General features: G+C 43.0%; 1 protein-coding gene across 1 annotated transcript in view; it reads right to left on the minus strand.

The window, feature by feature from the left end:
- Positions 1–783: 783 nt before the first annotated feature.
- The window catches only part of LOC119387688 (mitogen-activated protein kinase kinase kinase 20-like), a 40,439-nt gene continuing 25,769 nt past the window's right edge, over positions 784–15,453 (minus strand). Inside the window, 4 exon segments of the mRNA XM_037655161.2 lie at positions 784–9,120; positions 9,122–9,410; positions 11,384–11,708; positions 13,483–13,753. Of these exon segments, the coding sequence (XP_037511089.1) occupies positions 9,022–9,120; positions 9,122–9,410; positions 11,384–11,708; positions 13,483–13,753 (984 nt within the window). The 3' untranslated portion in view covers positions 784–9,021.

Genomic DNA, 15,453 nt, shown 5'->3' on the forward strand with positions numbered 1-15,453 from the left:
AGTTACCACGAGTACTTACTTCAATATCTATGGCACTGTAACGAAGACTTTAACACACATATAAGCAAAAATGTTAAGCAAATGACAAGGCTGTGCAGAAATCATTGCACACATTTAACGCTGCCATGTAAAACAAAGCAACAAAACCTCGTAAACACTGGCTCTGCAATGCGCAACAGTCACGAATTCCTCAAATCTTTAAAAATATGGCAGAAATAAAAGAGCCTAATAAGTGTTGTGTTGAACACACAGAGTGCTGGTTGGTGGCTTTTTTTTTTTACAACTGTCATGACAACAGCGGCCTGCTTCTTCATTAAAAAGATAACTGTAACTTATGTCTGCACATATGTGTATAGCTTTAAAAAAAAGAAAAGAAAAAGGACAAAAGCTAAGGAAGCTAAGGTTATACTTATTAAGTTTCAGTCAAAATTAACAAGGAAGTTGATAAGTTGCTTGTTAAAGGAACTTATCAAAAGAATTGGAGTCACTAGACGTTCTTCAGAAGAAATAAAGCATTTCATTAAAGCACCAGTCAGTCATACTGATATAACCTTCTAGCTGACCAGTAAAAGTTAACTTCTGGTGTTTTACATACCAAGATTGCTATTACATACCTGATTATTATGTATACCACAGTGGACAACACTAGATTAATTATGACCACCTGGTGTGGTTTAGCATGCACCTAAACCACTGCACATAAGCATATTACGAGACCAGCAACATGCTACCTGAATTAACAACAGTTCCCTTATTAAGGTGCTTGTTGAACTGGCCGGTACATTTGCTGCAAGGGTAATGAGCAGTGATTTTTGCATTTCCTGTGTAACTTATTAGCAAACCTAGGTTCGTAAGCAATAACAACAGCATGAGTGCCAATTCTAGCTTAGCTTGCAAAGCTAAAAAATGCACACAATAAGTTAAACATTATTTTTAATTCAGATGCGTAACTCACAATGATAAAGGAAAAGAAGACAAAATATATGTGCACAAACATGTATATGTATTGTGCTACTTAATAAGTTTTGCAGATTGCTGCTGAACTTTTATCTTGTACTGGAAATAGCACAACATGAAGCATTTGTTGTCTTGTCTGTTTGCTAAGCGTCTCCATACACCCTTCATGCAGAGACACATTTTTCATTGCTTAGTTGGCCGCTACTCTCGGAATTGACCTCTAGACATGCACTGACATTCCAAAACATGTTTGTTGTGAAAATATTTTTAAAAAAGCATTTATTAAACATGTTGGAACTGTTCAAGTAGGCTTGATTTCATGCAATGAGAACACTCTGTCAATGTTTACGACGTCAAAAATGCATGACTTATAATTTCACCTCGTATCACATGATCACATTGGTACTGATCTAATGCCACTGCTTGTAATGTTATCATAACTGTGGTTCAGTTACACCGTCTCGCATTTTATTGAAAGATTCTCTTCATAAGACGGTCCCACTAGTAAGGACCTGTAAATTGTTGCCGACCACCAACAAGCTCTCTGCAGAACTGGTATTTAAAAAAAAAAGCAAATGTTCTCAAGTTCATTGAGAAGAGATGTACTTTAAGGGAAGGAGGCAAATATGGTACATATATACTTTTAAAAAAAGTAGCAAACTTGATGAACGTTACGCCCCATGATCACTAACCAAGAAAAAGTGGCATCCCATTCCTGTGCAGACCAAGTAAAAAACATGCTGCATTCACAAAAAGAGCTGCAGTTTTCAACATGGTTTCCATGACAATTTGGACGGGTAGCATCACCACGCAGCAAAGAGAAGGCAAGCGGTGAATTTTAAAGGAGCCCTGAAATGCCTACAACTAAATCTGCAATTTTTTTCACACAAATGCATTTTCAGTATCCCAGAGACCAAGCTTTGCAACTATTAAAACCAGTGAGCAAAGAATATTTTCGTGGGTTCTAATGCACAAACAGGTTTTTTTCTTCCGCTTTGTGTGCTTCCACATGCTGATGCAGCATATTAAAAAAAGTAGGTTACATGTGTGAATGTGCGGCGTTAGTAACAAATGAAACAAAGAAACAAAAGGAGGCATTTCAGGGCCCCTGAAACAGCAAAAAGTACAAACCATCAGTGGCCACAATTGAAATAGTTTCCAGCACTAATGGACAAGAACATGAGAAAAGGAGCAGACCACGCAAAACGTGCATCGTGTATAGTCCTGAATTTTCTTTCTGAATCCCTACCTGTTAGTGCTGGAAATATTTACAGCACGACTAACCATGTAGCTTTCCCAAATTTTCCCCTGTGATAAGCACAAAACAACTTGAAAGGCATACACGTAAAGCATAGCTTTCAGCAGCAAAGGCATTAATTAGTGCTCAATGCAAAACCAGTATGTTCACATCAACAGAAATGCCACAATCAGCGAGGATGTGAAACTGCATGTTATCGGGCATAACACAAGTCTTGCTTTGCGGTATATCGTTAATGGTCGACCACTATTTTTTTTCTGACAACACTTCACAAATCTTAAAGGCATTGTGTTGAAAGAGTCGTTCCTTGGACATAAGCTGTCCCATAGGCTAGCAGCACGACTTGATTTACAAAGTAAGCGCACTTAGTACTATTATGCACTGTGACAAGAAGAGAGAAGTGGATTAGATTATTCGCACGAATGAAGCTATAATATTGAAGTCCATAAGATTACCGATTTGAGGCAGCACCATGCTTAGTATATACGGAAGCAATACTCTAATGTAACACACCTCTCGCCAAAATAGAAACCCAGAATGCTTTGCACTTGAAATGCGGCAAGCTGTACCACCTACTGACACTTTTTTGGAAAAGCCAACCTCTCAATATTGTGGGCAAAGTAGATATGCTGATAAGTTGAAAGGACAGCAATTTCATAGAAGAGCAAAAAGCACAGAAGGGTGACCGCGCATAGCGGTCAAGAGGCCAGGACACACCGTTTGAAAACATTCCTGCATGGCCTTGGTATCTGCGAATGCTGAGACATGCCAGCATGCAGTGCCACAGCCAGACACACGTTACAGTGCACCGAAATGTTCTACTGTAAGCCCATGGCTATGCTTTGCATTGCGATGATACTATTACTATTTTCTCATCTTTTTGGTCATTGAAAGTAATTCCCTGTACTATATTTGTGAAAATACAGCATCACCATGATTAAAATACCAAAGTGAATGTTCCACTATTTCACAGCTAAAGTTTGCAGCTAAGATTGAACAGCATGAATAGAAATCTCTTACACTTGTCTGAACGAATTCATCACTCCAGTAAATAGCATACTACCGAAATCCCCTTGCTAAACCGTTGCCTCATGCGCCGTTCCTTGTTCAACCATTCCTGATAGTACAAATGAAGTCCCCAACCTCTTGTACACCTCAGTCTCATAGGCGAACAAGTTATTTAAAGCCTTTTACGGGACTTCTTTCGAAATTACTATTAGCTGTACCCCCTTTTTTTTCATTTCTTCTTACTGCAAGTGCATCTACTCTACTCAAAGACCAAAAGAGGACAGAATGATTTGAAAAATTGGTGGACGCCCGAGAGTGGAATACGATAGCGTTATTGGGCCCCGTATCGCTGTTATGCATAAGAGCGCAAAGTTTCCACTGCTCGGGGAGGCCGCTAGGAGTAGCAATGACAGCAGCGCTGGGGCAGAAGGCACTGGAGCACACGCTCACCCACCAGATACTCCTTTATTCAGCTTAAACCACCGAGCTATAGTGGCATTTGGGAAGCGTGCTTAATTCCCATCCCGAACAAAATTTGCCTAATTTTCTTTTAAACTACTTTACTTTGTTTGCATCTGCTGCGCTGTGAAATCTGGTGTCAATCTGAGCACTCTTTAACCCATTTTCATTCTTTGCATTCATAAGCATTTTTCACTCATGGCCAAGACCACCGACGTCGCTGTTTGCGACACAGGCTCCTTAATGCTATCACGTTAAAATAGGACCACCGTTAAGCCCATTTACTGAAGTGTGCAGCGATGCCGCTATGGGTCTCGTCACTAAAGGTGGCACCAATTCAGATCGAAGTGTAACAGCCAAACTACACAATGCAACATGAACTGAAGATGGTTGATACGAATGTATGCATATCAGTTAGGCCCGGACAATGTGTCTAAATTTAAAAAAATTAATTCTTAGGTATTGCATGCCAACGGGATGATATGATTATGAGGCATGCCATAGTGGGGAAATATTTTGGACAACCTGGTGTCCTTCAACATGCACATAGTCTAAATACATGGGAATTTTCGCATTTCACTACCATCAAAAAAAAAAACTTGGAGGACGCTTGCGCTTTGCTTTCAATAGTAGAAAGCGACAGCGTAATCAGACTGCGTTCATATCACCTTCCCATTTGTTAGCCTGGCTTCGTTTCTTGGTCGACACCTAAACCAAACCACAAGGAAAGCCAAAGTGCGGACGTGCACCGGCTCCTATATCCATGCATGCGGTGCGACGGAACACGGAAAGCGCGTCCTTGGGCTCTTTGCGCCATCTCGCGGAATTTCTGTCAAGCCACAGTAGAACCTCCGAGAAGTGCGTACCACCAATGCTGAATGGTGTATATAAATAGCTCGCCACTAGTAAATAAGCAAGAGGATGTATGCGTGGTGGCCAAGCGGCTAAACTCATCGTGCCACGGAGCGAGGGCTCATAGGTTTGAATCCCCAGTCCCATTCGAACCAAAGATTTTTTATTATTTCTTCATTTGCATCTACCTCAAATTCTCGACAATGCTTATTTTTTGCTCACAACCACAGACGCCGCCGCCGAGACCAACGCCAGAATTTCTGCGAAACGAGCTCTTTAACGCCACCGCGTTGAAATGCAGCCACCATGGTCAGGTATAAACTTGCGTCCTTGAGTTTAGCAGTGCAATACAACAACTGCTAATCCACCCCAGCGGGTGACATCTAATACCACGAGAATAGTAGTATCCGAAACGAGAAGCTTCATTTTAAAGGAAGTGCTGTACAAGTTTGCTGATTAAACGAGAGAAACAAATTAAGTGGTAAGGGTTATGTCTCAAAGTGTTTTGCTAGACCTAAGTTCAATATACATTGAGTTCCTCGCCTGTTTATCTTTGACAAACAGACAAATTGCAAAGTTAAATCTTTTAAGGAGTTAAATATTTTTTTTAACTATGCGGATCATGCCTATGAGTGGACATAAATTGCATGGATAATATATCGCGTTCGGAAAACACCAGTTTGCTATTACGGCAAGGGTTTTAAAGTCGAGTTGGGTTTCAGGGCTGTATGAACAGTGCCCAAATCCTTAGAAAGTGCACTGTCACATAGGGGGTATGTGAGAAGGCAGGAAAGAGAGCTGCCTGAGGATTGTACAGAAAGGGAGGCGAGAAGGTTGGCAAAGTTTGGAAGGCTCAGCTGACTGCTCATGAGAAGATGCTAGGCTACATGCATGAGGCCCCTGCTTTAGAGTTTTTAGTTGTGGCCGAGAGAGTAACAAAGCCAGCACTTGTTCAACTAGTTGAGCAATTCTTATTGAAGTTATTTTCACAGGAACTGACACTTCATGCCGCAAAAATAATATGCTTCTGAACACCGAGTATGTATACTTGACAAGGCCTCATGCGACACTACCACTGATGAGCTCCTGTAACAAGGTCAGTGCGTTAGCATAACAACAAAACAACGTTTTGGGCGAAAACCTGTTAGAGGTGGCCAGTTCTGAAGGTCACTGTTAAAAAAAAAAAGAGTGCTCAGCTTTTACACTTTCCTAAATGTGACTGAGAATCAAATGGATACTGCACCTCTTTTTAACCCCCTTCTTTTTGTGGCAGTAATAAACTGTTCAGATGAACTAAACAAAAAAGTTGTTCTTTCACGGATCTCCATGCAAAGTGCACATCCATGATACTATTGCGACTTCATTCCAAAACTTGGGCTGCCTCTTGTTGCAAGCAAGTTTTTGATTGGAACCCAACAGGAAAAATCACTGGCATAAAAAAAAGTGCCAACCTTTCTTGATGGCACAGTGAAACAAGACATAATGTGCTATATATAATGCCTCACTCACATAGTACATAGTGGTATTCAACAAAAACAATTCATTAGTTAAAACTTCTCAACTACCATAGCGGTACTTGAGAACTTGTTCTTGGCCTAGATTGTGTGCGTTTGAAGGCGTATTTGGAGCAAAAAGGGCACACACAGAACAACACGAGGATAACTGGGTAGGCTTCCTTCAACGAAAAGATGAGAATTTTGTCCACACTATTGGGAGTTGAACTTCACATAACTGCAGTGAGTCAGCAAGAACTAAATCACTGTCAGTGTGATCCTCCTTTTCTTGGATTTAAGTCCCATACAAAACACTTGCAAAAAGACAAAACAAGACAAGACAGGGTTTCTGTCATTTGTGTGCTTGCATGTCCCGGACTTTCTTGCTGTTTCAATGCCAATATGTACCAGCCAGCTTACGTCGATGTTCTAGTTCATTGTATACAGCCGAACCCGGACATATTGAACTCGAAGGGGATCGTGAAAGAGTTCAATGTATCGATAAACAGAAATGCAAAATATGCCTATCTGAAGCTGATCTAAAAACTGTGCACATTTTGGTCAGTTTTTACAGTGTGAAATGTGCAAAAATTGCTGATTTTTTCCCCGAAGGCCATGTCAAAGTTGGAAAAATTTACTTATTATTCGTTCTTCAGCCACACCTTCCTCTAGAATGCATACACATGACCGGGAGGTTCTATGTGTTCTTGAAGAAGTGTGGCAGTTCTTTTTCCGATAATGAACGGCCACAGGTAGTGTGTTTCACAGCACAGAAGTTCTCTGCACCATTAGTACCCTTCACTGCATTACACTGCTACGCTGTGGTGAAGCTTACACGAGCAAATTTGTCATTATGGAGCGTAAATAGAAACCCCACTGCGGGAGCTACTGATATATTTTTAGACAAGCACCTCGCTCATTTTCCTCCGCGGCTCGCACTGCCCTTCATATTCAATGCATCCGCCAAAGCAGCGCCATTTTGTCGCTATGAAGATTTCCTATGACGCAGGTGATCACATTCCCTTGCATTCACACTTGCATGAGTGCAGTGCTTGTTGTACTGAATGCGGATGTGAACAGGTGTTTGATATAGCTAATAATTCCATATGTCCAGGTTTGACTGTACTGCGTCAACTGTATCCATGATATACTGCAACTTTCTTAACATTGCAACTCACTCCACCTAATCTTCTGCTGTGCCTGACTGTATCTCCCTCCCCATGGCACGCCATTCCATTACTCTATAAAACACCAGTTATTGCACTACACGACTTCCTCCAATTCTATTTCTTTATCTTTATCTTATCTATATTATCACCTACACTTGGCTGTTCTCTAGTTTATACTGCCACCTTCCTACTCCTTAGTATCATGTCAGAGAACTAAATAAAGGTGCGTGAACTGTTCAACTGTTGCAAGAGCTGTTTAGCTTATCAGAGAACAGAGCATGTTTTAAAGGAAGTCCTACTGCGCAGATGGCTCCTCTGTAAAGCATAAACACTGATCTCAAAATCTCAAAATATTGGGATCTCAAAATATTGCAAGTGGTTTGCATTTCACAACCCATTTTTCTTTTTTCTCTTTACCATACTAAGGACCACTGTAAAAATCTGCAGTGATCACAGGTACTTCTCTGTCCATGCTGAACACTAGAAATGACACTCCATAACATGTTCATTATTAGGCATTAGGAGAACAGTGATGCAAAATGTGTTCCCCCGGATGAAGTCAATCTACCACCTTGACTAGGAATTAGTGTAACATCTATGCTAATTACCTTGAACAGGTTTTCTTGCAATTAAAAATAATACCATGACTGTGTACGTTCACAGGATTTGCACTTCCCTTTTCTTCTTCAGTTTTCTGAGACACTTCAGGAAATAACAACTATAAACTAAAATACTTATCAAAACTATATAACATTTGAGAAACAAAAACTGCTACATGACTGCAACTTTATGTTTCTGCAACATATGACAAGAGTTCAATCACAGCTTATTCTTCACGTTAGGTTAAAATTGCTCTATTTGTGCATTGTAGTTACAAACACAGCACTGTAATGAATATAATGCATCAGTTACCCCTCTAGAAGAAACTCTGAACAGCAGGCTTCTCCATTGCCATTAGTAGCTCTTCAACAGCTTGCTTATGTCATGCCGAGTGTTTTTTTGATACATTTTGATGCCAGTTTTGTTCAGTTTTTTACTACATATAGTACCTTGTAGGAAATGGCCTGAATTAAAAAAGCAACTGAGAGCCAAGGTAAGTGCCAAGCATACACGCATATACATAGGGCATCGATAGTTGAAATAAAAATTAACAATGCTATCCTTTTCCTTTCTCTGTAAAGTAAATTCACCTGCACACTTCAATTAGAAGGCACGGTCATGCCTGCAAAGGACAGGCAGTATCTCGTATCTACTATTTAAGGGCACAGCGGTTTTCGGGGGTGGTCACAAGCGAAAAGCTGAAGCTAACTTTCATTATTTAAAGCACTTCACTAGTTAAGCACCAATTCTCTGGCATAGTAACACCGCAAAAGCAGTTAAGTAATGTCACCAAGACCACGTAACATTAAATGTACACGCGGACTTTGCTAAGCTCTACATTCAATGGCCACTGATGTTGCCCACGTGACATGAAGATAAGAACCTGAGGTCTGAAGTCAGTGCTAGGAAGCAAAGAAACGTTTGTACATAACGAACCAGGGTTTGAAGCTTAGCGACAACAATAGCACAGTTGCAATAGCAAGCTGCAATGCATTCCCAAACAATGGGTGCCCTATTGCTGGCAAAAGGCCGAAAAAAAAATATTGCAAAGTTGAGTGCCGCATTACAAGACACTAACAACATTACAAATATAGCTCAGCAAGTGAAAGACTAGCGTTCATCGGCGAAAATACTTAGCAGAGGTACTTTTTTTGTTTCTTTTTTCCCCCCTTTTCCACCTGCCAAAAGACAAGGCAAAATCTGAAACACTACAACAAACTATAGTTCACATAGAACCATCGTAGCCCATGCGACGCCAGCCAATGTTGCCGGCCACACGGTCAAGCAGTCCGCCAAGCCTCCGCTCTCGGCCTCCAAGCCGGAAAGCCGTCGGTCTCCAGGCTGAAACTGAGTCTGTTCAAGCCTGAGCTCAAGCCAGAGCTCAAGCTGGGGCCCAAGCCAATGTCGAGTTCGGTGCGGTCGGCTGGCAGGTCACCACCACTCTTGAGCTTGACATGACACTTTTCGACGCGCAGCACTTGCCTGGACGCGTCAGAAGATGCGAAGCCGCTGTCACTCATCGAGTGCCGGTACTTCTTTGGGTCCCGGCGGCGAGTTGGCGTGCTGTTTCGCCGGTGCCGCTCGTCGTCGTGTCGTGAACCGCTCTCTGCAAGTCTGAAAAGTCAACGGAATCCCCCCACCCCAATGGTTTGGCATGAGTTTACGATAGTTACAGGAATAGCTGTGTTTGGCCGTATCCTTCCCTTCCTTGACGTAGTCAGGTCCGACAACGCCTTAATTTGCCGAGAGAAGAGCGATCGATTTCAAGCTGTCTTTGAAATGTAATTGTATATTGCCTGCTGCCTGCAACCCTATATTATTTGGCTCACATGTTCACAGGAACCTCGACTACAGACTGACAGTGTCCTCAGGCCATGTTCAAAATGTGTTGCAGGGCACACTTAATTCAAAAGGGCACAAGACTAAAGAAACTAATAGACTTATGCGGATATTCGAGCACTTCGAATATTCAAACCAATAATAGAGTATTCGAATTCACTTCGATTCAAATTTAAATTATTGAAAATTTCGAAGTATTCGAAATGAATGAATAGGTGTATGTATGTTAGTCCACTTGTAACCCCCCTGTAAAAGTGGTTTCACTGCAGTGGAGGGGTGATATACCATGAATACATCTTTCCAGGAAAAATCCGCACTGCCGCGAAGCCTCACTTCAGGGTTAAATTAACATATTACCCTCACATCGATTCATCATTTTTTAAGTTTAAAAGCTTGTTATACCGGCTTATATGCTCCAAGTATAGTAAATTTTAAAATGTAACATATTTTACAGGTTATCACTTGCATTCTACCGAAAGCCAAATCCTGCTACTATTCAAAGTTGCTTCCACTTCCTTTGAACCAAAGAGATTGACATTTGCACATGACTTGTTACAATTTTAAAAAAACATTGTGCAGGTTGGTTGGATCATGACAAATATGTTCATTTTTTTAATAATATGGGATATATACTATTTAAATTCGATTAGAAATTATTCGACCAAAATCACTATTCGCTTCGAACCTAAAACTTACTGTTCGCACAAGCCTAGAAACTAAGAAACTAAACAAAGTAGACACAAAATATTTCTGTGCACGCGCAGGTATGGTAGTGCCTGCGCGTACATGCAGGGTTCTGATACATGCAGGGTTCTAAGTGAAAGATAACTGTTTAAGCATTTAATTCGTTCTTCATGCAAGATTTAATTAAAGGCTGGCTCATGCATGTGCTTCTACTACTAACGACACGCCAGGCCTCAACCATAAGATGAGTTTCTTCATTCTTGCGCCTATACAACACTGCACATTCATTGAATTTTGGCATGTATTCACACTCTCAACAGTGTAAAGAAAGATTAGATGGCGAGCCTCTGGTTAACGATCTCTTGTGCTCAAATAGTCAGCAATTAACACAGCAACCCAGATAGCTTGTCGACTCTGAAATCCATACGTGTTTTGAAATGTCTAATTAACGAGTTCTATTTTCCTTTTTCCTGTTTTGACAAGTGTGGAACTTTTTCAACAATGTTTTCTCCTCACCAGATATTTCGTCGAACACTGGGCTATGAGCATGTTCCAACTTACAGTAGATGGCCGAATAGACAGCTAAGAGGACAGCGGTCATCTTAAGCGCCATTCCAATTCTTGCGTAGCCAGCAAAATAGACAGCTTCGCGAAGACAGCATCAGAGACAAATATGATACAGGCTGCTTTGCTGTCCAGACAAGATGGCAGCTCAGCGAAATGCTCGGATAGCTCGGATCTTGTTGGTATGGATGTCTGCCCACATGTAGGCGGCTTTTATTGGTGCTTAATGTAACCCACATTCAGTTTTTCACGTATTTTTACACAAAAGAAGTTAAAGAAGTAACAATTTCAATTGTTTTTTTTATCTTTATCTCAGCAACGCGAGGTGGCATCACACCGCACAGACGTCATCCAGACGCGTTCCATTACACAGACGACTGGGGCTCGATGCTGTCTTCTAAGCTGTCAGCACAGATTGTGTACAATGCTGTCCAGGATTACAGCCTATGTACACAAAGATGGCATGCCCGCGAGAGGACAGGCCCTGCATCCTGGCTCACCCAGCAGTGGCATTTCCTGCGAGAGAGTGCGACCGGAGACTGGCGACACCCTGATCGCTGAGGGAGTCCTCCGAGCTGGAGTGGAGAGAGAATGCCAGCCGGTGGCGCCGGTGCTCCTTGAGGCGGCTCCTCCCAGTAGAAGCGGTGCCGCTGCCTCCGAGCTCCGAGGCAAGGTGGGCCAGGCATTCCTCCTCCTCTTCACTCGACAGGTCTCCGCCGGCAGGTGACGATAGCAGCCGCCGAGGTGCAAACGACGACAGAGGAGAGCCACTGCGTGCAGCCGCCGACAGCAAGGATGCACCCCAGCAACTGTCACCTCCAGAGCCTGTGAGCGTAATGTTACGAAGACACTATCAGGAGAGCACCAGTCACTTTGTCACTACTCGTAGTTTATTTTCACTTTTCAGGAATGGCTGTTGCTAGGGTTACGTCCAGACGTAACTGTAGTCACCGCTATCGTTACGTCCAGACTAAAGTCCCTAGATTTTTCCCTGTTGAAGAGCAGGGAAAATCTAGGGACTCTAGTCATGTGGCTTTCCACAAACGTGAGTACATTATTTTCCTGTTGCTCAGTGAAGGCCCTCTGCGCCCTTCGGGCGCGGCAACCTAATCGTGGCTTCGCCCTCGCTTCGCGAGTGCGGCCATTGAGCGTTAGCGAAATGGCCGGTCGGCAGGGTCATGGTCACGCGCTACTGGCCGCTGTCGCGGCCACGCGCTGTTTAGCCCGCGCAGCCTGCCCCTTCGGGGCAGGCGGAGGCGTACGTAACCCAAGAGCCGCGTCGCGCTTCTCTGGCAACAGACTTCAGCAACACCTGAGACAAAAAAAAAAAAAAAAATTGCAGCAGCAGCGAGGTTCGAACCAACGTCCTCGTAGTTCCGAGCACGACACGCTAGCCACTGCGCCACCGAGGCCAATCGGTTCGGTAGGTCTAACGGGCTGTATTTGTATTGCCACGCTGGACGTAACTTTTAAGACTCGTTATTCTTACGTCCAGACGTAACTGCAACGGCTCGTACCATTACGTCTAGACGTAACGCTAGACACTGCCTTCAGGAATTCCCCTGTGGAGGCATTACAAAAATGAGGAACAGTAACAGAAAACCAATTTGAACGTGTGCTTTTGTAGAAAATATGTACAAAAATGCTCTTGTGCGCAAGTACAGCCTTGCATGGCGAAAATATGCCCAATCCATTTAGAATAAATTCTCATTTGTCACCTCACAGTCGTTTAAAGAATGCAAAAGGAGTGACGCCTCCCGTAGAAGGCACATCTATCACAGCAAAGCTGTTGGCCTCTAGTTGGTCAGAATTTTTTGTGGAGTGCTCACATAAAAAAACACCAGTACCACTTAGCAGCAAGAAGATGAAGTGCACCTTCAAGGTAGACATCACGCCAAGCTGTGCACGGCCGAGGAGAAAGCGTGCTTCACTGCTGCACATGGAGGCGGAGCCACTTTGTAGCGGAAGCGCTTCATTGGCGTGCGTGTGTCCCACTGGCTAATCATTCGAAGCAACTCCACTTAACAAGCCCAGAACGAGGCAAATCAGCAGTTTGCAGTGTGTGAAGGTCTATTGCAGTTCTAGTGGCGGTGCTTGTCTTACAGCTTCACTGTACTGTTGGCATCAAATGAAACGCGAACAGTGGAGCCCGTGGCTTACACATTAGCAACGGTACATTGCACGCCGTCCAGTCATCGTCATTGACAGGTGTGAACATCTGGTTTGGCAGCAAAGTGCGACACCTCATAGTTCAATATTTTTGCTTCAATTCTAGTTCTGATATCCGAGAGGAAGAAAATAAAAATTTAAACAAAAAGAAGCTATAACATGCCTCCGCTGGCCCCCATTATCATTATATCAGAACTAGAACAAATGCGAAAATATCGCTTTAAAGGGGGATTGCACAGTGCTGCTTAACCGGACGCCTGCACCTGGTGATGACTGGACGGATGCGCACAATACCACTGCTATTGTTCGGGCCACGCACTCCACTGTTCGAGTTTCATATGATGCCGATAGTCCATCCACTTTCACAAGGTGGAATGGAGGTGGAATTTTTCTTTCCAAGTGAAATGAAATATCTCAGCAAGAAGCTCACGTGATCGCCGATGTGTGGGCCGCCGGGTCGGTGAAAAACTGCCAAAGAGGCTGCCGCGCTGCCGCCAAGCCTCAGGCAGCAGGTCCTCCGAGAGGCGCCGAGCTCTTGACGGAGCTGAGTGGGCCTCTCGCCTGGAGGAAGACCGTGAGCTGTCCTCACGACGGGGGCACAGTGCAGTCAGCCTCAGGACCACCTCGATCTGCTCGGGCGCACCCCCTTCTGGGCGCACCCGATGGGTGAGCACAGTTGACCGGGGCTCAAGAACACAGAGCTGTGGGAAAGAGGGCAACATACGCTGCTGGCAAGGTATGGATTTTACATCAGCTTATTTGCCGTACACAGATTTAAAGAGACGCAGCAGTGAATAGATGGATGGACAGAAAAACTTCATTGTGGTCCATTAGGTCACGCTAGTTTCTTAGCCTGAAGTGGACCACTCCCACGTTGGAACCGAAAGGCCTAGCCTCTCAGCCGCTTCGCGGGCCTGTTGGACTGCTCATAGACGTTCTTCTAATGTGAGACTGCGTAGAGCTACGTCCCACTGCTCTTCAGTGTTGCCCTTGTCGCTGTGTAACGCAGAGCATAGATTAAGCTCTATGGCGGCATTACATTTATCGCATGTTGTAGGAGTAGAGAACTCTGGATAAATCTCGTTGATTAATAGCGGGTTCGGATAGGTTGTTGTTAATAAGAGCGCAACATTAGATCTAATTAGACTGATACATCAATCTTTGAGAATCTTAAATACTTAAGTGCAGATTCAACACAGGACAGAAAAAGAACACTGATGCACAGGACAAGCACTTACTTGAAACTAATCTTTATGATGAAAAGTTTCCCTAGATATACACATAGCGGCGTTAGCATGCACAGGCACATTGCCCAGGACAGTAACACAGCAACCATCAAGTACGGAAGGTCAAGACAAATACAGATTACAACTATCTTTCTAAGAACTGTCTTTCTTTGCTGCATAGCACAGTAGACGTGTCATGTCACTGATACAGTTGCTCTCTTTCTTTCCAATGTGATAAGCTTCCGCGAGTTCTCTGGCAAGTGCATTTCCACTTCTGACCTGAATTCGAATACGCTTGTCCTGTGCATCAGTGTTCTACCTCTGTCCTGTGTTGTACGCATGCTTCTGGTATTTAAGGTTATGAACCAACTAGCCCAGCAACGAATTTTGTTATGCTTCGAGAACATTATTGCCATCAAATGTAAGATAAGATATTCATTAGGAGAGAAAATGAATGCCAAGCTTTTATTTCTTCAAGTACGCATCGAAACCTCAAGATTGGTATATCAGCGCAACAGCATAGATTTCAACATGTTAGAGTTTAAAACAGTGCAAAATGCAACAGACAAGTAAAAGAAGGACATAGACAACAGTGCTGTTTGTTTCCTTTTACTGGTCTTCCATATCTTGCATTGTTTTAAATTGTCATAGCAACTTGCCAAAGCATCCACTTTAACAATTTCAAGGTATCTTTTCATATTTTGGCTGCGCTTCCTCAATAAAAGTTCCCAAAGCTTAACACGTTGAGTCTCAGGCTCTCCTAGAGCATGATGCAGTAATCCATTTTTACCGATAAAGAATTATGTAGGCCTTAGCAGATGCTGTCAAAATCTGTGATTTCATGGCAAGCTGTTGTGGGGATGCCAAGATGACATCGCCACCCACATTTCTTTTCTGCATCTTTTCTGATTTACCAAGCATCATTTCATGGCGGGAGAGGTAATTTTGGTATAGTGGAAGGGTAGCTTACTGATACATGTGAAAACATTTTTCTTTTTTCTGTGTCTTGCTAATTAAAGGGACCATAAAGAGAAAAACGAGTTGATCTATATTAGTAAGTTACAGGGTACGTTTGAAAAGTAATGTCAGTGAGTTAACTGAAAAAACATTATTGATCAGGTCGTTATAACAGATTAAAAGGCTTTGAAATAGGCTCCTCCTGCATCGATACATTG

This window comes from Rhipicephalus sanguineus, chromosome 3 (genome assembly GCF_013339695.2).
Source record: "Rhipicephalus sanguineus isolate Rsan-2018 chromosome 3, BIME_Rsan_1.4, whole genome shotgun sequence".
Classification (NCBI taxonomy): domain Eukaryota; kingdom Metazoa; phylum Arthropoda; class Arachnida; order Ixodida; family Ixodidae; genus Rhipicephalus; species Rhipicephalus sanguineus.